At 40.4% G+C, this 26663-nt stretch overlaps 2 protein-coding genes across 11 annotated transcripts; one reads left to right on the plus strand and one right to left on the minus strand.

Annotated features, from left to right (window-relative positions):
- The first annotated feature begins 2186 nt into the window (after positions 1 to 2186).
- rassf11 (Ras association domain family member 11) lies at positions 2187 to 4706 on the plus strand. Its single transcript, XM_042492533.1, has 2 exons — positions 2187 to 2793; positions 2884 to 4706. The coding sequence occupies exons 1-2, from the start codon at positions 2691 to 2693 to the stop codon at positions 4215 to 4217; spliced, it is 1437 nt and encodes a 478-aa protein (XP_042348467.1). The 5' UTR covers positions 2187 to 2690; the 3' UTR covers positions 4218 to 4706.
- A 992-nt stretch (positions 4707 to 5698) lies between these two features.
- csde1 (cold shock domain containing E1, RNA-binding) lies at positions 5699 to 26147 on the minus strand. Of its 10 annotated transcripts, none has more exons than XM_042492066.1 (24): positions 26057 to 26147; positions 22806 to 23481; positions 20489 to 20752; positions 18357 to 18551; positions 17507 to 17705; positions 17302 to 17411; positions 15746 to 15832; positions 14251 to 14348; positions 14087 to 14168; positions 13013 to 13141; positions 12701 to 12826; positions 12348 to 12563; positions 12020 to 12190; positions 11769 to 11933; positions 11570 to 11581; positions 11296 to 11313; positions 10328 to 10435; positions 9190 to 9368; positions 8960 to 9072; positions 8719 to 8838; positions 8439 to 8617; positions 8121 to 8284; positions 7853 to 7985; positions 5699 to 7199 (listed from the first exon to the last, which is right to left on the minus strand). In XM_042492066.1, the coding sequence occupies exons 3-24, from the start codon at positions 20612 to 20614 to the stop codon at positions 7152 to 7154; spliced, it is 2778 nt and encodes a 925-aa protein (XP_042348000.1). In that variant the 5' UTR covers positions 20615 to 20752; positions 22806 to 23481; positions 26057 to 26147; the 3' UTR covers positions 5699 to 7151. The 10 variants fall into 10 exon arrangements, with proteins under 10 accessions (XP_042348000.1, XP_042347998.1, XP_042347996.1 ...); XM_042492064.1 differs by having other exon boundaries at positions 12050 to 12190; positions 17245 to 17411; XM_042492062.1 differs by having other exon boundaries at positions 17245 to 17411.
- Between the last annotated feature and the right edge of the window lie 516 nt (positions 26148 to 26663).

Genomic DNA, 26663 nt, shown 5'->3' on the forward strand with positions numbered 1-26663 from the left:
ATGGTCTTGAGAGATCTGTCTGTTCTTCACCATGAACCTGAGAGATTAATAGCAGCTGGACATATGGTTTACATGGGCAACAGGGGACAGGGAGCTAGTTTTCCCGTCTCATATTACTCCTATCATCATCACCCGGACTGTCAGACACTACCAAATTACAACAGGTGCTCCCAGACTGTCCAGTTCCCAGTCTGGGGAGTTGTTTGGCTCGTGTTTGGTCAGACATACATTTCATGTGGTTTTCACTCCTCTAATAACTTTCATATGTAGGAGATAAACCAGGAGAAAATAGCAACACATGCTGTGAACACCAAAATAAAATAAATCCAAAAGAACCACCTGCATTTATGTATTTCCAATATATAAAAAGTTCTAGTTGGTATTATACACTGTGACATGTTTTGATGTTTTGTTTGGTATTGAATATTACTGGTGTCAAGTTAACTGGTGACTATAGATCCTCCCTGTGCAGGGAACACACCCACTGAATATTTTGAACATGTGAATTTGTCATCCCTAATAAAAACATGAAAGTAGCAGAGGACTTGAAGCATTTACACCATAAATTAATGCACAAAAATGCACAAAATTGTCCATAAAAATTCACCATAATGCAAGAAATTAAGTGTTCGATGCTCAAAATTTTTTGGCGGAGGAAGCCCAAACCCCCTGTTTCGGTAGCATTTGTTCAATATTATAGCAGTATTAATGGTATGAGTTGTTTGCAAATGCAGTGTCAGTTACATGCAGCATCTTTTGTGCAGTCATTTGATTTCATCAGAGTAAAAAGCAACAACTGACACATCGAAAAAAGATGAATCTTTAGTGCATCAGCTTAAAATAAAATAGTCTGAAATTATTATGATGAAATGAATGACTGTTCAGAGTATTTAGCATAGACTGTATAAATAGATATTTAGTAGCACAGACTCACTGAGGTACGTGCTTTATAGTAATAGCTCACTGTTGTGCAGTTTACAAGGTTGGTATGTTTACATGTTCTGTTTGGATGGTAATCACCCTTCCTGTTAGAATGATAAAGAGGAACACCCAGATCTAAATACAACATAAACACCTAAATCACATAGTCTTGGTGGCTAATGTTAGTTTGTATTCACAAATGTTAGACAGATATTTGCTCCACAACACTGGATTTGCTTCTTTGTGGCACTAATTGAGGCAGTGACAGCGCAGGTTGAAAATGAGTTAAAAGGTAAAAAAAAAAAATCATGCCCATCCCATGGCTGTAATTAATGTACAAAATAGAAGAGGTTTCTGAAGAAAAACAACAGGATTGGAGTTCCTTGTAAATTTTGACAGAAGCTGAGCTATCGCAAAGAAAGTACACAGTCAGCATGTAGATTGCAATCTATAATATAGTTGGTACATCGGCAGTTGGGTGTGAAACATCTCTTAATGTAAAAAAAATCCCAGTGGTGAAATCTGTACGAATAACACAACACAAAAGAATTGCTTTAGACTCCTTCCTTTTTTGTGTTTTTTTGTTTTAAATTATAGCACTCTGTAAAGAACCTGATACAAATACATCACAATAACACAGAGAACTGATATTGAATGTGAACATTAGATTAATAAATTGTTTATTTCTATATTCAGTTACTTTCCATTTCATATGGAATTCATTAACTAAATTTTCGATAGGTTACTTGCAGATAATAAGCTCTGTGGCAAACAAAAGTTTACGATACTTAATGTTTTGTCCAGCAAGATAATCTTCACAAATGAACACCACTTTCATGACTTCTTTTAAGAATAAATAAAATTGCCAGTTGCAAAAAAGTTAACATTAGGTCATAAAGGAACTACATCACAGTGGCATGACTTGATTGTCACCTCCACGATGAGGCTGTAAAGCCGTGTACAGTGTGAAGATGTTCTGTTGTCCCATCTGGTCACTTGTTAGCAACTGCCTTTTTTAAAGACACTTAAAGGCTTCTTAGTAATATTTATTTATGTATTTTAATGTAACAAAACATGAAAATTAACTACAGATCTGACCTTACTTTGGACATCTAACCAAAACCCTGTTAAAGAACCACTGACCTCAAGATGAGGGAACTAGGGGTCCAAAAATCCTAACTCATTTCACAATATAAAGACTTATTACAGCAGCAGTTATAACCTAACATTTAACTTCATCCTGTAGTTATCACTTGTGGCCGATGTTTTTTTTCTGTTGTACTATTCATATAAACCTAGAAAAAAATGCTGTGTTCTTTTGCAAAAATGGAAATTATTTAAGATGGGTGGGATCATAAACTGTCCTCCAGTGGTAGGTGACTTCAGGAATTTTAATTGCTCTTAATTGCTCAAGACTTCCTCCCGACCAGAAAGTTCCCCCAGAGCAGAGAGGTCTGAGCATATGTACTACAGACAGGACAAAAAGGTAGGTGCTTCTCGTATTTTCTCATGGATATTTCTTTTTAAGTCCTTATTATTAAAAGCTTGTCTTTTATTTTCAGTGTTATGGGGACACTGTCACTGTAGACATCCTACAAAAATACTTGCTGCCCTCAAGCTTGTCCAGCACATGATGAGTAGACTAATTACAGTGAATGTTAATGGGGGTCATTTCGCTGTCTCCACCACTTCCCCTGACAAAGAACAAGTGCTCTGCACAATGTGCCACACACTGACTATACTTCATTTCAAATCACAGTTTTAGTACAATGGAAGTAAAGGTGACAGTGGACGGTATCCCACGCGTGGTTTGTGGTGTTACAGAAGAAACAACATGCCAAGACGTGGTCATAGCGTTGGCTCAAGCCCTTGGTGAGTATATCTGTGGCTCGACACTGTACTAAGATTTATTTTCTGTCATGCTGACGAACCTGACAACTCCATTGTCACAATTCTCTTTAGGTCAACCAGGGCGCTACACGCTACAGGAGAAATTCAAAGACTTTGAGAGGCGCATGGCGCCCAATGAACGCCTCCTGGAGACTCTTCAGAAGTATGGTGAGCAGGCCAGGGAGGTCCGAATCACACTGCTCCACAACGGACCTTCAGTCTGGGACAAAATGAGCAGAACAAAAGTTGGCAGATACCAGCCCTGCCCACCGCTGAGAAGAAAAGATGCAGGCACGAGAATGCGACGGGGCAGCGGTTCACTAAGTCTGCATCGTCAAAGCTTGCCGCCACTGTCCTGTTTAAGACCAGAGGCTGAGCAGCAAAAGGAGGAACTGAAAAGGCCTAAAAGAAAGTCTCTGACGCTCATGGAGGAGGCCTGGGAATGGTTGGAGAGTCTGGGCAAAGGAAAGGTCTACAGCATCGCTGGCGATAAGGAAAGCAGTAAGAGGACAGATAAAAGGTATCACACCTCTTTGGGCCTTTCTCTCACTGTTGATGAAGGTAACTCTGGTCGAAGTAGTAGAGGCAAAGTCAGAGGTCAGAAAAGTTTAATGTCAGACTTGGATCATCAAACATCCTGTTGCATGGGAAGTCAGACGAAGGGTAAAGAAAGCAAACGCCACCAGAAAACTCAGGAGGGAGAGTCTGATGACCTGCCCAGTCCAAAGTGTGGTACAACCGAGGACAAGAAAAACCGTCTAAGAAAAACCATCATATACCAGCTCAGCTGTTTGCAGGATTTACAGATCCAAATAGCAGAGATAGACAAACAAATTCTGGAGCTTGAGGAAAAACAGAGGGTCAAAAAAACTGAGCAGGAAGCCCAGCAGAGAATGGTTGAAGAGGAAATGGAACAGATCAAGTTCTGGGAGAACGAATTAAAGGCTGAAGAAGGTTACGAGAAAGACTTGCAATGCCAGTTCCTTGAGATGAAGGCAAATGCTGTGGGGTGCAGAGGCAAACTGGAGGAGTACAAGCGCAAAATACAGGGGCTTGACTTCTTTGCCACTCAAAACATAGACAATGCCGAGATGTTTTTAAAAGACAGTGCAAATGCTGCCGCAGAGATTTCAACAGTTTCAACCGAGGACCTAAATCAGCAACAATCTGATCCAGATGGGGATGTAAATATTAACAGGAAGTTCCTGCCCAGAGAGGACTTCAACCCTTCTCATGCTCTAGTTCCTCCCAACCAGATAAAGGAGCGACGGCCCACAGGGCCCACCGAGCTGAGAGAGTGGTGGGCACGCTGGGCACAAGCCCAAAGAAGCCCCCAATCACAGACTAAAAAGAAGGTGATTCACCGCTCCGAGCTCACTATATATCTGGGCAGTACCAAGGTTTAGAATCAAATTAACAAAAGTCAAAGATTTCAAAAGTCAGTAAACATTATGAATGCTTGATTGTGCTCCACTTTTGGTAATTTCATTCCTTCAAATGCAAGATGCGAATCCTTCTGATTTTTTACTTGTACTGAATGATTGTATAGAGTACTGAACTGTTTGTATGTGTACAAGTACAACAGCACACTCAGTTCCATAACAGTCTTGTTTTTTTGTTTTTTTGTTTTTTTTTAACTTAAGTGAGCTCCCTATTGGTCAACCAGAATTTGTGCTAAAAGTGAGCCTCTTTTCTTTTTTTTTCTTTGAAAGGGAACATTGGGATGATTCTGAATGTCCTTTATGAATAATCGTTTCCATAACCAAACAAAAAAGCAGAAAACCCTTTTTAAAATATTTTTTGGGCATGTGCATTTTTACATTGGACAGTTTAAGAGTGAAAGGGGGAGAGAGAAGGAATGATATGCAGCAGAAGGGCCACAGGTTGAAACCAAACCCACGACTGTTACAGCAAGGACACCTTTGTTCACTGGGCGCCCACTCTACCAGCTGAACTACTGGGCACCCTGTTTAACATTTTTGTGTACGGTGCATTTTAAACACAGTGAAAGAAGACAATTTTTTTTTTTTAAAGATTGTTTTTGGCCTTTTATTGGGGGGGGGGGACACGCAGCAAAGGGCTAAGGCCAAAACTTGAACCTGCGGCCGCTGCAGCGAGGACACAGCTTCCGCACATGGGGTGCCGCTCTATCCACTGAGCCATTAGGCACCCCAAGACTTCAATTTTTAATTCAAATGTCATCTGCTGGTAGGTTTTCTATCCTTATTGAGTATCCAACATAGGCAACCTTGTATTCTAGCAAATTAGGGAATATATACTGTACATGTTACATCCTCACTGAATGAGAGGCATGGAAGGCTTCAAGACAGCTTTGATCTGAGTATGTGATCAGTTTGAGTAAAGAGGATTTTTTTTTTGTACTAAACTGCATAGAATTGTGATTTTAATGCTGGAAGAGTGTGCCATCTCTGAGAGTGCAAGCAGTGATTTAACCATCAAGAAATTATGACGTAAATGATTATTTTTACTTTTGTCAGACTCATTATCTATACAGCTGCATACGTCAGGAGAGCTGGTGCAAGTTTTTTTTAAGGGGAGGGGGACTGGACTAAAAGCTTTTGCTGGGCTTCATCTCTGGTGAATTTGTACATTCTGTCATCTGTTGAGATCTCCTGACTGTTAAGGTTTCTGATTTGTCGAGCACTCACCCACCCATGCACAAGGTACCTTTGTCTTCTTATAACTTGTTTAACCTCTACAAATAATTTTATGAGGTTATTTATTTTCCTTAAGTGAACACTGAAGTGTAACATTGGTCAATATAATAAAGTTGTTTTCACAGCTAATTAGGTTTTTTTTTTTTGATTAAATTCAGTCATAAATATCACAGCCTTTCTCTAAAATAAGATGACTACAAAACAGCTCATGATTTTCATAAAACTTTAATTCAATTGTTTCATTCAAGACCATTAACAAAAGTACATGAGAACCTCTGTTTGTGGTTCAACTGAAACCCGAACATCTCCAAAGTTGAAATTAATTTAGACTGTAACTTAATGTGCAGAGGCACAAGAGCTCACCCATCATGTCTCCGGCGCACAATAACTGGAATCCTGATTTATTATGCTTTTTTTCTTTTTTTTCTTTTTTTTTTTTTTTTTTACTGAATTTTCTCCTTTAAGTTAAATTTTTGTTATATCTGAAGTTTCATTGAACTTTCACTAAGCAAAAAAAGCACACATTACATACAGTATAGTTCAACCCACAGGTTTGGGATGCATATCAGTATTATTTCTACTAGAAAAGAAAGCCACCCTAAGATTGTTCTGAATGTTTTGGCGGTTGGCTGGGAACAGAGGATACATCTAATTTTTTATTTTTTTCTTTTTATTTTGCTTGTAGTTTTTAGGCACCTTATTCTTACTTAATTCAATATTAGCAGATTGAGTTTCAATGGAAAAAAAGCAAAAATATGTGCAAGAAAAGAAAAAAAAAAACATAGTATAAAAGAACTGCAGATATAAGATGCCACAAGGAATTCTGCACCTGGGAAAAATTGCTTAAGTGGAGCATTTGAACACCAAAAAGGCATCTAAAGGCTCCAGACTGATAAAAGTAAATCCCATTAGATGAACTACTTTGACATTCACTTACATCACACACACACCCACACCATGCTTTCACTTCAGCTCTTCAATAAAGCGTTTTAAAAACTGCTCAAAAAAAACGAGCAGAGAAGAATCCTCAGTTTAAGCTCGCACATGAGAAATATGATCCTCCTTATGGAGGGAACTTTGCTTTGCTTTATGCGTCTTGTAGGAAAGCATACAGTAGTGGAAACTTGACAATGAAACCATTTTAAGTTTCCATGGGTAAAGGAGCAAAATATATGAGAAAAATAAATGGAGCAGACGCTCAAAGACATGCAAACAGTCACTCTCATTCACTCAGGCAGACTACTGGACAGATTACAGGTGCAGAATTCCAGACAAAGCAGATTCAAAAAGATAGGGACATAGACAGCCACACAGTCATCACTCTGATTTAAGAGGGACGAGGCCCTCAGAAACAAATAACCTCCGTTACACACTATAATCACTTCTAGGATACATCACACACGCACACAATCAGAGACCCCATGTACGCTGCAGTGTGGAACTCTTTATCAAGTACGTCATACATGGGAGGCAGGGAACTGTGGAATGAGAAAAGTTCCCTCGCAGGTATCGATGGGGACGAAGATTACACATGCCGATTACTGTAATGTGTGCGTATGTTTTGTGTGTACAAGCATGTGTCAAATCAAATTCCCTTATCCCCTGCTGTTGCCCTTTGGGACAGCATCCCACCAACACCAAACAGGGTGGGCTCTGTATTGCTCAGTCAATAACGCCGGGCTGGCGGATCTTGCGCTCCACATTAAAGCCCTGTGGGAAAAAAAAGGAACAGATTTTTATTTATGTTGCAGTTAACATCAATGTTTAAGTACTACCTTGATTTTTTTTAAAGGGAACTAATTCTGCATACAGAGAATCCAGTGAACAGTCCTGGTTTCCAGTATATACACACTGATAGAAATGTTTTCTCAACAACTTGGAATTCACAGTAGGAATGTCAGTTCTGGTTAATTTTGCATCCAGTTAACAGATTTTGACAATTACAACAATAAGCCACATTAACATGTAGAAACATAGTGCCCACTGACCAAACTCCAGTCACCCCCAGGTGTGTAATGCCCAATGCTGCTGGGTCAGGACGGTGTTAGTAGCAGTAAACGCTGAATGAGTGGCACTGCTAGCTAGTTTCCACCAGACCTTGCTGATGCACAGTGCAGTTAACAGAAGAGTAGTAACATAAACCTATAGAGCAATGAGTCTAACCAATCAAAAGTATTGGATTTATATATATATATATATATTCTATTAACTTTTAAAATGAGTATTGAGAAACAATTGACTGTTAACCACTGACATCCCTAATTTTCAATATTTGATAATAAAATCCGTTCTGATTTCAATGGAGCAACTTATCACATCACAGACTGGCACAGGCAAAAAAGCTGCAATAAGTCTAATTGTACCTTTGAATTGTCAGGACCGCGGGGCTGTCTCACAATCACCAGGCGAGGAGCGCTGGCGTCATCAAGAGTGATGCTCTTTAATCGGTTTACCAGACGATCTGGACGCGGAGTCACCACTGGTTTAGGCCCCTCACTGTAATATATAATGAGCATTGAGACCAAGTGTTTTCATCTTACGTGACTAGAAAATATCACCAAACTTACTGTATAGCAGCAAAACTTTCACAAACGATAACTGAAAATGTAAAGCAGTCTCTGGAGTCATTACCTGACTCTGCGTACGTTGCAGGCACTACATTTTCCTGTGCGTTGATTGAGGACGACTGAGAACTCCACCTCATCTCCGGTCTGGAGCTCAAGGCCATCTTGAACTTCTTTTACATGGAAGAACAGCTTCTTGCTCTCACCAACTTCATATGTGATGAAGCCAAACTGAGGACAACAAAACAACAATTTCAGGATTCAGAACTGGAAGACATTCGCTAATTCAAGCAAGCTATGCTATAGTAGTAATGGTAAATTCAACACTGAGGTTTCCTGATGTAATGAGCCCTAAAGAAACTGAAAACAAGTAACTGATCACTACCTGGTCTTTGACACACTCCACCATGGCTCTACGCTGAGGTACCACGTTACAGGCCATCTTCTGTCCAGTTTGGGCTACTGTGCAAACCTGGAACTTCACAAGTTCTCCTTTCTGCAGGCAATCGGCCTTGTTTGACATACCCATAATTCCAAAGGGATAATTCTGGCCTTTAGTTGCACCTGAAATGATCAAGGAGATGGGAATGAGTTATACCATCATAATCCTCCAAAGAAATCACTGCACTTTGACTGCTGGGTCCACATCATAACTTGACACCCACCTTCCTCTGTGACCTCAATAAGCCCTTGGTATTCTGTCTGCGAGGGGTCCACGCTGCGCAGGGGACGGATGACTTTTCCCATCATCACTGTCGCACCAACATCCTCATTAATGCCATTCACTATAAGTAGAAAACAGAGGATTTTTATAAACCTTTTGTTTATCAGCACTCCCACCTACACTGCATTATAAACAAATGTAAAAAATGTACATTTAAACGGCTGGAATCAAACTGCTCATACCTGCAGCCACTTTGGTAACCTTTTCAGCACTGACTTTGTTTCCTTTTCCCTTAGAGAGAGTGTACTCCACTGTGTCGCCAAGCTCCAAGCTGTCCAAATCTCCACACATTTCACTGAGAGGAAAACAGATAAACATTGAGACACAGACTTAAATTACAGATGTCTGGGTGACAACAATAAGTAAATCAGCAGCTAGCACATCCAAAGGCATTTAAGACTCAAACCTCTACCTGTAGTGGAAGAAAATCTCCTGGTCATGATTTGCCGTCTCAATGAAGCCAAAGTTGTCCTTTAATGTGGCAACAAATCCATGTAGTCTCTTGGCATTGGAGGAGTTACGGTTGAGAACCCTAATGGAGACGGCGCTCTGCTGGCCAGTTCGCTTCACTTCATTGATGGAGAACTCCACCTAGAGGACAAAAATAATAATTAACACACAGGGGAGACCAAACAAACACAAGTTTGAAGACTCTTAAGCTACGTTCAGACTTCAAAAAAAAAAAATCAGATTTGTTTCTCAAATCAGGTCTTGAGGACAGTCTGTCTTCACTGTTATTTGTGCTTGTAATTGTGTGTCCAGACATAAAAATCCTATCTGCGGGGGTTGCCGTGATAACAACAGAAGCATCAGTAACTACATCACAATGCTGGGGACGTGGCTTTCCAATGCAGAAGCGTGAGAAATGGAAGTCCATCAATTCACCGTTCTGCACACTAGATTATGCCCCCATAAATATTTCATTCAAATACCACCAAGGTGAATCACCAGAGGCCACACAATACGATACTCACCATGCAATATTTTTTAAATGTTTTTGGGATATGCACTGAGCATATCCCAAAAATTGCAGTAACAAATACTGTGAGGTATTGTGATTTTATAACCATTTTTCAACTGCAAAACAAAAGTTTAAGGTTTTCAGTCCGTTCATCTCATTTTAATCATTTTTACTGCAGAAAAATCTATAAAGTAGACTAAAAAGCAATTGCTTTTATTATTCGAGTAGCCTACCAAAAGTTTACTATATCAATAATTGACATACTTAAAAAAAAACAACTTTGTGTCCATGTATTGAAGGAATTGCATTAAAACAACCTACAAATGTTTCGATCACATATACAAAGATCGCATTTCATGTGTTTTTTCCTCCTAAAATTAATCTGAATACAGTCTGGATATGGAAAAGAAAAAAAATGCACTTGCAGCCTGAACAACACCTAAATAAACACTGCAAGCCACAGAAGTTGGGTCATATTAGCATTAGTCTGCAATAGGTGCAGACCTCATATTGCCCTCCTCTTCAGCAGTGTCTAAGTTCATTATTTATGTGTCTTTCCATGAGGAGTGCAGTGTTACTCAGTAGATACCTTGTCTCCAACCTGCGGGTATCCTCCTCCCTCTAGGTCCTTGTTATGGTATGCCACAGTGAGCTTCACTCCACAGTCTTCATATGCAATCACTCCTTCCTCTGTTTCCTAAAAAGAGGCCAACAAACCAAATGATCATTCCAATAATGAGCATCACCAATGTTTGATCCAGCTGGTCCAAATCAGTGCTACACCTGTTTTTCAATAAAACTGCTTTAAGCCTCACATGATACAACTGAATGATTTTAGAGTGTATTAGAGGATGGTGTGCAGACAGCCCACACAAGCATGTGAGAGGCAACAGTGTGTGCAATGTATTATTCTGTAGCAGCCTAGTTAGTTAGCATTTGCCTGGTCTACTGCGACAGCTCTGAGTTACAGCCTAGTATGAAGGGCTGCATAATAACAAATCACTGTTGTGGCTACATTGGGAACACTTGTGCAATATTCACTTAATTTATTCTCCCCTCTTTTATTCAAAGTAATTGACTGAACCGATCACAGCATGCCATTTACTGGTATTATCATGTTAGGCATTTCATCCCAATACAAGCATAAAAGTAAAAAATTCAAGTTGCAAGGCTGCTTGATCACAGCAACTGAGCACACTATTATGCTTCTTAATCTTTTATGTTCTTCCTGCCACTTTCAATTAATATAATCATCTTAGGTGCAACAGTATGTGTAAACTGACTAAAAGTGCCAAAAAAGGACCACAGAGATGGGAAAGAAGTTCAAAGTGACTATTCTAGGTGCTGCTTATATCCTTTGGGAGGACAAAAAAATTACTCTTCCCAAAAACTTTCAAATTTCAAAACCCATTTCATTATTAACTGTGCAGCCCTCACTCACTCAGTGATACAAAGTCTGAGTGTATGATTTAGGGGTTAATTGGTGATCAAATACCATGCTGTCAACTAAAAAGGTAAAGGAGGCAATCAGTGGGCCAGAGGCCTGCAAAGACCAACCTTTTCTACAACTTTAGCCTTGAAAAATAAGAGAAACAGACACCTGTTAGACAGCAAGGTCTGTCAACATCACACTTGTGAACACAGTATTCTTACACTGCATTATTAGTCAGATTTTGCACCGTTCATGTAAGGCCTAAGAGACAATTATTTCTTTGACTGAATGTTAGTAAAATACAGACAATGTGTATGTTTGCATACATCTGCCTACAATGCAAGTGTCCTTATCATTTATTAATGGGACGTGACTTCATGCAGAAGGTCTCAGTCCTACCTTGTCTTTTTTCTAACCAACAAGGAGCATGAACAGGAGGTCGTCATTGGACGAAAAAGCAAAGAGGAAAATTAGAACTAAAACAGAAATTGAGGATGTATGTAAAGGGGGGTGAGGTGGACTGTGAGGCCATTGTTTTTAAATGCATTGGGGGCCATCTTCATGTAGGATATGTGCCATAATTGGTGCATTAAAGTACCTTTTCCTTGCCCTTGGTTGGGCTTGCATTCTTATTGGTGTTTGCCACAACTTCCTTCTCCACCACTCCCATAAAGCGCTGCTCAGACTGGGTATGGAAGGACACTGTGCCCTTGGGCAGCTTCTTGATGCGCACTGCGTGGTTCCTCTGAGCCGAAAGCATATCCTGGCAACAACAGGGTGTTTGGCTTCAGCTTGTTATGTACAAAAAATTCAAATGTGCCTGAATAAGTAGTACGACAGAATACATACTTTTGTGAAAAGGTTAAAAACAGGACCTACAGGCACAACAGTGAACTCCACTTCATCGGAGATGTGCAGCTGGCTTTCCTCCAGGACTTCACTGAAGTGGAAGAACATCCTGGCATCCCGATCCACGCACTTAATGAAGCCGAAGCCATCTCGTATAGCCGCAATGACTCCCTAGAAAAAGATTTGTGTCACCCAAGGTTGTGAAGATTCACTGCATTTTAATGAATGAAGACGCCCCTTCTAATCCCTCATTTCTTTCATTTACTCAGTGATGCATTCCATAATATAATCGACCAGTCAAACAGATTTATTCTTTTGTAGTCCTCACCATTTCACGGGTCTCCTTGGTGAAGTTAAAGGTGTCTGGGAGGATGTCGATGTTTGTGGCCCTCTCCAGTTTGTCTCTGCGGTCGGTGGAGATGTTGAATTGTATGTGGTCCCCTTCCAAAAGGGTCACCTTGGACTTTGTGTCCTTCTCGCCAAACGGCAGCTCCTTGTCAGTGAAACCAATTCGGGCGCTGATACGGCCAGGTAGCGGGTCATTCTGTGGAAGCAGGAAGGAAAGATTAGTGAAACGTATGTTTTATATTCTTGACTGGTGAGTCAAAGTTTCATGCTATTACAGCCTAAGACACCCAGAGACATTATTCAACTCGCCATACCAATAATCCTGGTACTTGCCTGGTTTTTGGTGGGAACCTTGGGAATGACCTTCACAACAGTGCCTTCAAACTGCTCAATGCTGATATCCTCAAAGATGACTGTTCCCTGGGGGAGCAGCCTCACATCTGTGGCAACCTCTTTACCCTATGGCCATAAGAACATTAAATGTAAACAATGTTTTATATCTACACACACACGCAAACACAAACACACACACACAGGCAGAGTTAGAGGTGTCAGTGATGTAACAAGATATATACAGTATATAATGTTCACAAGTTACTTCGGTATTTCTGGATGGTGGAGACGAAAAAGCTTGACAACACCTACATTTCTGTCTTTGATGGTGAACTCGACGTCATCTCCAGCCTGCAGAGCCTCCAGATCACCCTTGAACTCACTGTAGTGAAAGAAGATCTCCTTCACCACATCCGCCCTCTCAATGAACCCAAAGGCCTCCTGAAAGACAACACATGGTTCAACACATCTGATTCAAAGATTGATGTGAAAATAATATGGAATATGGACCATAATACTTGTATGGTGGGGTCGTGGTATGGAACCAGATATAATATTTAGCAATTAGATATGACACTGGGCTACCTACATCCTATAAACAGGGTTCCTGCAGCTTAAGGCAATTAATGTTTAAGTCTTTAAGACCTTTTTAATGCCTCTTAGAGGTACTTTTTAATAACCAAAATTTTATTTTTTTCCAAATGACTTTTTTTTATAAAAAAAATTACAAATTTTTTTTTTTTTTTTTTACCCTTTTCAGAACATAGCACACGACAGACAATGAACATATTATATTATCATAAACATATCTATTTGGTTTACCAACAGAAGTAGGAAATATCTGGAATTTCTGGCTGCTTTTCTTGAAGATTTTGTGTTTCTCATGCTGCAGATGAGATTCCACTGCTTGGATTTACATGACCAGTTTAAGAATAAAAATGTATTAAATTAATTCTCAAAAAAAAAAAAGATACTACCAACTACTGAGATTTTACAATGCAACGTCAGAAAAAAATGATTAATAAAATCCTCCTCCCCTGTCTGATCATTTCTAAGACTTAAAAGATCCATTTATGTCATTTTAATACCAATTAAGGCCTTATTTTTAGATTCATAAATTCAGTGACTTTTAAGACTTTCTAAGGATCCGTGGGAACCCTGCCTATATATAGCAGATCTGTTTGTTATAAACCCTGCCCTCTTTACAAACAAGCTAATGGCCAGGTTTGCAATTCGGCTGACAGGGAAAGCGTACAATTACTTATCTCAAGTGTTTTGGACAGTACATTTAGTTTTGCATTTTTGTGAAGTCAACTAAGACAAAGATAACCGGACTTTGTGTAATTTACTTAACAGGTCAGGTCAATGTAATGACATGGCTCTTACCTTTGTAGCACACACCACACCCTGGCACCTCATTTGCTTTTTCTTCACAAGTTGAATATTACGAGCACTGACTGCACCAGTACTGAAACACAACACAGATCAAACATATAGACAGTGCAAGCTGCTAATTATTATGACAACAATGACATGATGTAAAGACTTACTGCTTGTTGGTTTCCATATAGAAGCTGACTGTGTCTCCTGTGTCCAGGTGGATATTTCCCTCAACATCATCAGGGGTGTAGGTAAGGTAGAACACTTCCTGTGGAAAGTCACAGCAGTGTCAACATTTTTTAAGGGTTTGAAACAAACCAATTAACCCTAAGCTCTTATAACTTCAAGATTATTTGCTACAAGACCCCAGCACACCAGTAGAGTCAACAAAATAGTAACTGTTGCATTACATTACACGAAACCAGGGGCAATATATATATTAATGTATTGTGCATGTATAAATTGACAATACTGCTCACATCAAGTACAAAATGTCACTTAATTTTTTTTTTTTTTCAAAGTCAGCAGCATGAGACTGTCTTTGACGTTTAATTTTTCTTGCTCTCTCCTAAGGATGTTTCCCTCTTACAGACACAATAAGAAAACCAGATCCCAAAAATGATACATCACATGCACTCACTCGCTGCTCCAGGCCACTCTATCCTTAGCGACAGTGTGTGAGCAGGCGAGGTGTGTTTTTGTAACTACAGGGCTCCAGACCGCAACTACCTAGTTGCATTTTATGACCCTGGAGCACCAGTGTGACTTGAAATTAGTAGTATATGAACTGGAGAGCTGTATGTTTGTGTCACGCTGACAGTGAACAAATCCTCACATTTAACTGAGCCGCTGTGATGGTTCACCTCTCCACTTACTGGAAATTTCAAAAATTTATAGCAAAAACTTAATACTTCCTGACCATTTAAAAAAAAAAACTCTAACCTTATCTAACTTCATCATAACAGCACTTTATTTCACTTCATTATAACAGTAGTATTATTTCATTAGTCAACAGTGGTTTACTGGTGATTTCAATATATTAAGATGTAAATCATGAATTTTGGTATAGCTGAAAACTATTACAATTATATCTATAGGCCAATCAGTCCACTCTGTTAAAGGAGCAAAAACAACGCCAACTGTTCACCAACTGAAACGTTGTTAAGAGGTATTAAGTATTGGCTAAAATAGAGATAATACCATCTTGGACACACCTGTAATTTGTTCACATATTTCTGTGTGTTCATTTGGTGATATTCTTTTTTTTTTTTAAATTTTAACTTTTAAAATGCCTGAAAATTAGCGTTCAGCTACAAACACTAAACACCATCTGGTTACTGTGCATAAATGTACAATTCTCATGCTACAGTGATATCCATATCAGATAAAAATAAACTAACAAAAACAATGTCACGGTCAAGGCCAACCATTGAGTGAAAGAATGCATATACAAAACACACAGACATCCATATGCTGTGGAGGCTCAAGATGCTACATTTTCCCAGTCACCTCATGTTCCTGAAATGAACATATGCTCTCCACCCTGAGTGCTCCACAGCATATGGATGCATATCATTGACATACATCATCATAAATCATAACGTGGAAGCAGATGTGACATTCTGCTTTTTATTTATCAAGCGTGCTGCAGTCTGCGTCACTTACCCCATTTCTTTCATAACAAACACTGCCAGTGGGCACCTGGCCGGGAGCAGACTTTCCATCCAGGTGCACTGGGATTGCCGAGACAACCTGCAGAAAAAGGAGGAAATGACAGATGGAGGCCATTAGGGCACTGCTTCCCCAATCCTAGCTTGACTATCCATTAGTAATTAGCCCAATTAAATAATTCTGGACATGTGATGGATGAAATGACTGAGTTTCAAATGTCACAGTAACAAGTATTCCAAGTGTCACCTCTCACACGTTAGCATAGCTGCATGTGCATGGTTGTGCTTCAGTGTGATACACTTTCAGGCCCCATAAGGGCTCCTGGCAAGCTGCTAACCTGACTGAAGACCTTAGTGAGTGAATCAATCGGTGTGAGTGTGAAGTTGCATTGTGCCCATGTGTTAAACTAGATCCATTATGTGTGTGTGCATTACAAGACAGGCAGCGTCACTTGCATGTTATGAACTGTATATCAACAAAGAGCCAAGCGCCAAAGTCTGCCATGGCACAGCTCTGCCTTCCCATGTTGTCCTTAATGATGCAGCAGTGTCTCACTAGCCCCTTTTCAGGGCATGAACTTTGTGCCGTCATGCCTCCTGGACGTTCTGTATAAATGGTACAATCACAGAATGGGGAGTGAGTTGTATCACCTTTAAGCCAGAACTGGAGGAAGTAACAGAACCAAAACTGTCTGTACAAAAGGGACAGCTGGCAGGAAGGGTGTGACATTTTGATGTGTACGTGTGCTAACCAATGCGGGACATTTCAAAAGTAGGTAGCAACAGCTGTAAATGTCAACAAATTGGGAAAACAATGTGGTCTGGGAGCTCCTTACCCTTGGTGCAGAGGACTAGATCTGCCCCCATAAACAGGGACAATAAATGATTGTTATTGCCATGTTATGCCATTGTTAGTGTTTAAAAGCCTCGTTGACGCATATGTTATACGTCACAAGAGAGTCTGACACTGTTATGTTAAATGTTACGCATCTTTTGCTTCAAGGAAGCCAGCGTGCTGTCTAAAATTGTTCAGTTCTGTGTGAAAATGCTATGGTGATGCAAAAAAAGTACTTATTAGCGGCCCTATAGCGCGATCTCTGTGTGAAAAGGGCTATTGCCACCTGCACATGTAAGATTTGCTTTGGTTTGAGACACTGACTGTGCTGTGCTATACTGGTTGCTGTGAGCATTCAGAAAGAAATTAATACAGCCACTGGGCAATTACATTGATCACTTGACCATGTTTGTTCTAAGGTCATATAGCACCTCCAGCAAACATGCATGTCAGGGCAAGAAGCAGATCTGAAATTCAAATGTATTGCAAATCTTGATGGGAGAAGTTAATTTAGTTAATTTAGATGCAGAATAAGAGAGGGGATTAAATTTAGCATTTTACTTACAATACATCCCCTGCCCAACAAAACACAATGAGCCATGTAAAATGTTAAATTGACAGACAACAACAGAACCAAAAATAAAATGGTGTTCCTTAACTGGATGAATATAACCATGCAGCACAGTAAAGGGATAGGCGTGCAGGTCTGGCCCCACCTGGCCCGAGATGCGCTCCTCTGGCAGCACCTCTGGCTTTATCTTTAGCAGCTTCACTGCTATGGGCTTGCCAGTGCGCCTGTCAGAGGAAACCTCAAACTCTACATCATCTGAGGAGAGAGAAGCAAACACTTAGCTCACATGAAATGATGCAAACTAAGATTCAGTGATGTCACTCAAATGTTTTTCTTCCAAGGCCTCTCACCTCCTATTTTAAGCTCCTGCAGGTTGCCATTGTACTGGGAGCAGTGGAAGAAGAGACGGGCCTGACGTTCGGAGCACTGGATGAACCCGTAGGAAGTCAGGAGCTTCTCCACCACACCAGTCTCTCTAATTCCAGGCCCCGTGCCATTGGCATACGCAGTGTGTCCATTGTTATGGAGCATGCCCGGGTCAAAACTCATCTGGGGAGGAGGAGACACAAGAATTACTGTGCATCCAATTTTGAATCAACATGAAGCACTTTTCATAAAAAGTAGAACGCAGTTCAATGCAGTGTTTGATGCCAACCTTAAAAATTAAAATAAAAAATAAAAAACACTTCAAACATGCAGGTACAGCAAACTTCAGGAGGAAGTGCGGAGGGGTATAAAAAAAGAAGTCGTAGTCGAGTCTACTGGGACTCTCTGGCCACCAATAGAGGGGAACACACGATGATGATGTCTGATAGAATTTTAGGATCATTTATACCATTGACTGGAAAAATAAAGAAATAAATAAACACACTAACGACATTGCAGCGCTTACCGCTTTTCTTAAAGTGTCATGCACTTACAAGTTAAAACCCGCTGAATTTGTGGAGTGGTTTTAGTCCCAAATCACCTGAGCACGGACAACACTTTCATGCAGTTCTGGTTAGACAGACAACATTCCTGCTACCAACCAACCAGTGATTGTACTCAAGAACTCACTTATCAAAATCTGCCACTACACCCTGGTTAAACTCACTTTCCATCAAACTACAAACCATGCTGTTAGCAAAAGTCACATGACACAACAGCAGCTCACAGGGCTGTTAAGTCAGTGTGTGGGCACCACCAAACATGCCCTCTTACTGATCTCTGATACAAGGGGGTCCGCTTGTGTTTTTTACTTCCCGGGTGGGGATGGCAAGAGACGGAGGAGGAGCGGGGGATAGGCATGGGACCAGTGGAGGTGGAGGTGGATGGGGCAGAGCCAGTGTTGCGAGCCACTGGAGGTTCAGAGGAGCCTCGTTCCATTTCTGACACTGGGGTTAGGACTTGGATATGCTGTTGGGAGGAGGCAACGGCTTTGAAAAAGCAGCTTTTAACACTTTTTGTTTCAAATGACCCTTATCCAGATACCACAAATTGTTTAGTTGTTACGCAAAACCGGTTGTTAACCAGCATTACGATACTGTATCATCTACTTGACCTTGCTAATTAGACTTCCTAGCCGTTATTTCACACAACACCCAGTTTCCCATGCACCAACTTTTGGATTGCCAACATGTTTTCATATCCAGAAGATTTCTCCGAAGCTATTTTATTTTAGCTTATCACAACCACCAACACTCAAACCTGGACACCAAAATACCAAGGCTTTAGAAACCACAAGGCCACTCAGTTACAGTGCATCTGTTACCATGACAAAGTCACACTGCAGCATCGGTCGATAGCACTAATCGGTGGAAATAGTGTATCCAAAGAGGAATGGCTCTACAGAGAAGGCAAACTAAAAACTGAATAGATTACACTAACTAAACAGCCGGTTAATGTGAAGTGGTTTAGGTGCTGCATCGCGAATGTTGCTCAAGGTTGAGAAAAAAATAAAACTACTGAAGATGGAGGATCAGAAAATGCAAATGACAGGTCAAATAGCAGTGCCTCTACAGTGGACAGAGTTGGTGATGGGTTATGGGTTATGAGGAGGGGTCCCAGAGCAGCCTCTTCTGTTCGGCCCTGTACTATGAGCTAGTCTCAATATACTTATATCGAAGTCTGTTGCTATTAAGAATCTAACACAGGACATGAAAAACCATGTAGGGATTATTTTCTAACATCCACGTGAAAACATTTTGATCTTGGAGATAACGAAAGTATTTTGTTCAATGCTGATGGTACTTTAAATACCAACCATTTGACTTATTATAGTTTTTAACTACATACAGGGATCAACTGTTATGCAGATTAGCTTGTATTGGTGTAGCCCTGAATTGAGCACAGTTATCACCAGCATTTAAAGGGATAGGGACTTTTTGAATTAGAGTTGCATGGGGTGCTTATCCTTAGTCAGTGTTTTATGTACAGTAGATATCAGTTGGCATGCTCCAGTTTGGAGAAGCAGACGGGAGTCTGACACAGAAGCTAAGCAATGTACTGTTGTGTATGTGGGGTCAGCAACAAATGTATTTTAGCCAATTTAACAGCTTTAGTATAACCATCAGACTCCATTGAGGAAAAAAAACTGTAATTTTAGGATACTGCTGCTTTGACCAATTTATTAGTTTATGATTGTATGACTTAGGTGAATCCGAACTAATCCTTTTAAACGCCAACGTCACAAAAACAGAAACAACTGGTGGAGGCAGCCATAGACCAGCAGCTCCAGTGTTAAACTATGTTAAATCACTTTTTTCAGTATAGTCTAGCTGTAAAGAGAGCAAAATTACTGCTTAACTTTCCCAGTGGAAATCCCAGACATGAAGTTGAAGCAGTGACAATACTCACAATGTAGCGTACACTTACATTGATGTTAAATTTTTTAACACAATACTTTGTCATTGCACAAAAGCACAACAAAATTTCAGTGTATCTACTCTCAGTGGGAGAAGGTAAAAAAACAAAAACAAAAAACACTTTGTTTTTTTAAATGTCTTTGGATAAGTACCCCATACAACCCCACTTCAACAACACTGAACTATCCCTTCAGCAGCCCAATAATTTATTCGTCACTGTGAGACTTTTAGGCGCAAATTAAAAATAAGGACGAAAAGGAGAAAAAGAACGGGTTTTCAGGACATGTGAAAAGCGCCAAATTTCCACAATCGAATCAGCAGAACACCCCTCGCCCTGCAACAAGATAACTGAGTAGAGGCTAGTCTCGGGAGCCCGAAAAGGATGAAGAGGTTAGGCCATTCACAGCAGAGAGATGCAGGGCAAGGTGGGTAGATGGGTGTTCGATGGGGGTGGGGCACGTAGAAAAGAGGTGGGAAGGTGGAACTTACGGATCGGCCATATGGCGACAGGCTGAGTCCGACAGGGGAGGTGCTGCTCAGGTCAGCGCTAACAAACGCGGTGGGTGGCGACGCAGGCAAGGTAAACTCAACAAAGCCTTTCCAGGGGCTGCCCATATTTTCCCATAAACTCGGACCAAACTTGCTTGAGCACTTGCTGAACTTGATTACTTTGTTTGAATTTTTTTTTTTTTTTTTTGCTTGACTGTTAAGTTCTATTTTTATGTAACCACCCAATGATACACCGCTGGATGTCTGCAAGGGTGAAGAGAGGAACAAACACAACGGGTAAGGCAGAGAGTTCAGCCAGTGTGCCAAGTGTCACAAACAAAGGAAAACAGCTGTGGGCTTTAATCCCCCAGGGAGGGAGTTGAAAAAGGCAAAAATCAGGGAGGATATGACTTTAAAACGACAAAGGAGGAAAAGGGTGCGGGCTGGGTGTGGGAGGGCAGTCAAATTATTCTCAAAATATATTGAATAACAAGTTTAACTGTTTGGAGGTGGTGGCGGTTCAGTTCAGCTGGCTTATGTTTGAAGAAGAGTTATCTTTAGCAAATGGTAAAATGTGGAGGTCATTCACAAGACTCTGTACCACTTATCACACTTATTCCACATTAGAAATGTGTAATCATGTGCAAGGAGGAATGAATATACAAGGTTCATCTCAAACAAAACACTGCAGCAGCTGCTTTCACTGATATTTCCATATCTGGGTTCAAAATTCATGTTTTTTTTCTTCTTCACTTGCCCATTCACGCAAGAGGGTCAGATATCTACTTTCCCAAAATCAATTTATACTTGTCCCGACACAAGCAGTTTTATTAGCCGTTATCAGGTAACAGCAAAGACTAAAATTAAACGTTGTGAAAAAAAAAGACTTTTCTGCCTTGCTCTTAAACTAGTAGCAAACTGCATAATACAGTGTTTCACCCACATCCTTTAACACCACCCAATGAAACTCCTATTCACAGGATAACTGAAATACTCGCTTGCCCTTCAGTTCAGAGACTTTGTCTTTCAGTGCCATGTTCTTGCATGTCAGTACTGCGCATGTGCAACAGAGATGAGAAGGAAGCGAGATGGCTCACTCCTCCTCAGCTACTTCCATCATCAGCTCTGGAAAAAGTGATGTGGTTATCTTTTTATTTTTTTTCAGTTGCTAGACTTACTACCCTGACGTGGCATTTTTCTTGCCCCTGGCAATCGAGCAAGCCTTAATGTTGAGCTGTGGAGGGTGTGCCAATCAGTGAGATCAGCTGCTGCAAATAAACTATCATTGAAGATGGCACCATTTAAAAATTGAGAACCCAAAACTTTACATGATGAGGCTACAAATCCAGAAACAGATTCCACATATGCCATTTTAAAAATGGCACTCAAGTGTTTTCTTAAACATCCAACCTTGACAAAGAGGACAAATACACTGACATTTATGTTCAGTGACAAAAAAAAACAACTCTGCACTGATGCCCAAAATCAGTGCAGCTTGCCAAACTGAATCAGAGTTGAGTGTTGCACATCTGTATATCACAGTAATAAGCACAAACTGGAAATTTACCAAGTACAGTTTCTGAATTTTACTCAACTAGTGGTATCAGGGGTTTTTTTCATCTGAATTCAGCAAATACAGTGCCCCAGAAATGAATCAGAAATGACCCAGCATTTCAGCAATCAGGGTCCCATCATCTCAAAGTCAGTGTTTTTTTTTTCAATATTTAATTTTTGGTAAGATGCCTTTAGTAAGGTTTGTGGTTTAAACAGGCTGGAGAGACTTTAATTAACCCAATTGTGAACACTGAACTTTTTGCGTTTCTTTAAAAAAGCTGTTCACTACACTACAGAAAGTCATCACGCCAAGCAGCACTGGACACAACTTTACAGCCTCGTTGTGGTGGAGACGTTAAATCATGGGACGATTGTGTAGTTTTTTTTATTGCCTAATGTTAGCTTTTTGACCTTTGGCAAATATATTTATGCTTATAAACAAATCCTATTAGTGATGTTCATTTGTGAAGATTATCTTGCTGAAAAAAACATTTAAGAATCATAAACATTTGTTTGCTACAGAGCTTATTTTCTGCAAGAATCCAAAATGCAATGGAAAAATCCCATTGGCTTTTTGACAAGGAAACCAGGGCAATGCCAACTTCTGCATCAGCCTACAGAAAAACATCATCAATTGGGCACTCTATTTGGTGAAAGGAAATCATTCAAAACAATGCACATAATAACAAAAAGGACTAAAAATTACTTTTGTCGTTGACATGACAAGTTTCATGTTATGAGGGGACTATCAACCGACACCCACCTTTATTTGTCGTCTTGAATCTTGTAATTCTCAGGATCTCGATGACAATACAGTTCCTGCAGATCTCTTCACGCACACAGTTGAACACACACACACTTGTTACAGGTTTCTGGCACAAGTTCTAGATGGTTGCATAAAGCAAAAAAGGGGGGAGAAATCTAGCAAAAAAAAAGGCAAACGCAGGTGCAATAACACCGCTTAGAAAAAAATACAATGAAAACAGTGGGAGAAGTAGAGGAGGGGAAAGATGGGGGGGAATATGGGGGGGAGTAAAACTAGCAGATAGCAGCCCACTCCACACCCCGGTGGTGAGTCGGTGGTGTGGTGAGGATGAGGAGGGCTAGGAGCAGCGTTGGGACGTGTGCTTTGTCAAAGCTGTTGAGTAGGCACAAACTTCTGGTTTCAGATCAGTAAGTCTTCTCAGAATATGCTTGGGCATAAGATTGCTTCTCTTCTGTGTTTCAATTGGGCTGATGTGCGTCTTCTTTGGTCGTTTCAAGATTTGGTTACTTCATGCGTTTTAAACCCTTGAAGTGATCCGTTTTTATTTTTCCCTATGTGTCTTCGGTGTTGCAACTTTGCTTGTTTCGGGAGTTTTGTCTTCAGTTTCTTTGTTGTGATCTGAACTTGAAGCAGTTGCGGATGGTACAAAAATTCAGTTCCGTTTCACTTCATACTGTTGGGGGGAAAAGCACATTTGGTTAGCTGAGTAGAACTGGTGACTATGACTTTTTATAACTTCACAGATCAAACCTTTAGGGCAAAAATAAAAGGCCCAAGTCACTTCAATGAGGCAGAGAAATTTAATTTCACTATCTGAAGACCAGTGGCTTGGCATTTTTGAGAACACTAAATAGTTTGCCACCAGATTAATAAGTATATAAAAAGGTTTTCCTCAGATGCCTCTGGACACAGCCCACAATGCCAGACAGCTGCCTAGCAAGCAAAAGCTGTGGATCAACAAGCCCTTGTGCATGCCTTCAGTTCAGGCCATGATATTTATGGCACCATTTCTGACCAGGGCCCTCTTGTTTCGCATTTCAACTCACAACTATTCTGCACACTTATTGAATATGCTCAGTATGCAGGGGAACCTCACTAAGCAATAAAGATGAATTATTTGTGAGTTAATTTTGCTATGTTTAATTAGAAACTGAGAAAGTGCTCTCCATCATAATGTTAGAGCAGAGTGTTGTTGACCTAAATACACTGCTTTAAAAACAAGCTGGGTGAGCCAAACGGAGGACACATGATATCTATTCAGCTGTGACTGTGTTGCAATGATTCCCTTCCCACATACTTCCTGGAAATTTAAAATATAATGTTGTATACATGCCCAAACGGGACTCCAAGCAGTAGAAGGGGGAGCTTTTTTTAAGATGCCTCTGTGATATTCATATCCAAATGTCAAGTGCGGATTAACTAACAAGCACTAGGAAAGCTGAATCTATCCTATCCTACATCCTAGTGATAGGCCAAACAAAGAAGTCAGTTATCACAGACTGGATTGGTTAAGTAGGTTAAAGGTTGTGAGCAATGAACAAGAACGACTCTTAAGCGAAAACAACCTTGGGGGAGATGAGTTCTTCTGTTCCCCTTTTACAGCTTTTGGTGACGCAGGAAGAGAGAGAAAACAGTCCACCCACTAAACCACTTGCACCGATTGGTCGTTTGAGCATTTCTAATAAGTATAACATAACATTTTTTCTCGGTAATCATTTAACAAGAAAGACTATGAACCATACAGACTGTCTCAGTTATGGCAGAACGGCTAATAAACTCGCGATTAAGTCTGTAGTCTCACATGTTTTAATACGACGGTGACACCCTGGTCTGGGCCCGAACAACAACCGCCCTGACAGTACCAACCATGTGACTTCCTAGAAATCCACCATCCTCAACTGGAATATGGCCTGACCCAACACGTTGCGGCATGCGACGCCACCGACGGCGTCACTTCTTAGCGAGCAAGCTATTTTCCAACACATGCCAAACTCTAAGATATGTGCCTAAACAATTAGAGACGGGTTGTGTTTCGCCGTTTCCCCGCTATCTAGACGAATTAATGTAAACGGTTACAGTAAAGTATAAATCGCAACATCTCAATGACCTTGTGTGAGCAAACACAACCAGATTAGCATCTCGCTAACGCTAGAGTCGTAAACAGCCATTACCCCCGGGCGTTTCCAACTTTTAGATGTAAATTAATTCACTGCGACAGAGTCATTTCGCCACACGTTACCTCAAATAGTAAGCACATAAAGCATTTTAAGTTGTTATCACAAAGTAATGTACTTGGCTTTAAGTCCTAGCACAAAGTTCGCGTAAAGTACACACACAATCATGGTATTTTTCTACAAACGAGACAAGTACACCAGGCACCATTTTAAAAAAGTCGATCTCTAATTTGTTTGTGTGTATTTCTGTAATTTACAACGTGGTAGAAAAATATTCAAGGCTTACAACACATCGACGGAGTATCGCAACAAATTCGGCACATGTGTTATAAGCGAGTATTAAATGTATTTTACTAAAATCGTATTTTTAGAACTAGGTAACACCACGCACTTAGCTACGACACCGGGTATTTGATAGTTCATTTTGGTTGAACGGACAAAATGAGAGTTTGCAACGGTCGAAATGAAAGTGACTGCCGACGGACAGACGGGACTTAATATTGAATTAACATAGAAACCATGTGCGCTTTTAAAATGTTAATCCGAGTCAAATAAATGATCACAAACTAACATTTTATACTGTGCACACAAATATGAGAGAGATAACGTTATCAGCGCTGACGGCACGAGGACGGGACAACAAAGAAGCTATGACAAGCGAGCGGAGGCTCGTGCTCACTTCTTATCAATTACCGTACTGCGTCTGTCACTAATGTTTGACACGGCCATTTCACACAAATACCGTGCCTTTGGTACACTGGGCACATTTTAGATATACAGAGTTGTTAAAGTGAACCGTTGACAAAGTAGCTAGGCCTTTAATAATGCTAAGTGGCTAATAGCGGCTACAGTTAGCTAGCATGCTGCTGGACTGCTTGGTCCTTGTGTGTGGTGATTTATGGTGAGGAAAAATACGGCTGCCCCCACCCAGGCCCGAGCTCTGCGTATGACCAAGTGCTGGAAAAACCGTAAAATCCTCAAGACCTAATTGATAAGAAAGATAAAGGTCTGACCGACACGGTGTAAACAAATGTTTAAATTGTTGTATAAAATGGGAAAATTAATAAAACTCACCCCAACAGCTTTCAGCACTGTCACCAGCGCCGCTAGAAGCAGCACGGCACATTACGTAGTGATTAGGGAGGCGGCTCCCGCGATATTTGACAACGTTAGGACAGCCAGAGAGTCTAATGAATAGATTGGCCAAGGCGGCGGATTGCTGATGACTAACCGGCATTGTAGTTTCGCAATGATTCATGGGGGACTAGTCATGCAGAAGTGTGGGAAAAACGTGATGGCAATATTTTCTGGCAATATCCCTCATTTAAACCCCTGACAGTGATTAATCTTTTACTATAGTAGAGTTTCTGAGGCAACACGTTGCAAGATGAACTTTAGGGTGTATTCAAGAATAAAATCGACTGTAAGGGAAATGTTTTTTCAAGCTTCAAGTATTCACTCATTTGATTCGACTCAATAAATCTATAGAGACTTTAAATGCGTATTATATCTATACTTACTTGATTAACCATTAAAGGTGCTGATAAGTTATTTGATGGCTGATGCAAACATGTTAATCAGTTTATTAATTACAAAATGTGCCGAAATCCCCAAATGTATTTTATGAAATCAAGCAATTACTTGATGTTCAATCACTGTACAAATGTCATACAAATTTTCT

The sequence above is a fragment of the Plectropomus leopardus genome, chromosome 8, assembly GCF_008729295.1.
Source record: "Plectropomus leopardus isolate mb chromosome 8, YSFRI_Pleo_2.0, whole genome shotgun sequence".
NCBI lineage: Eukaryota > Metazoa > Chordata > Actinopteri > Perciformes > Serranidae > Plectropomus > Plectropomus leopardus.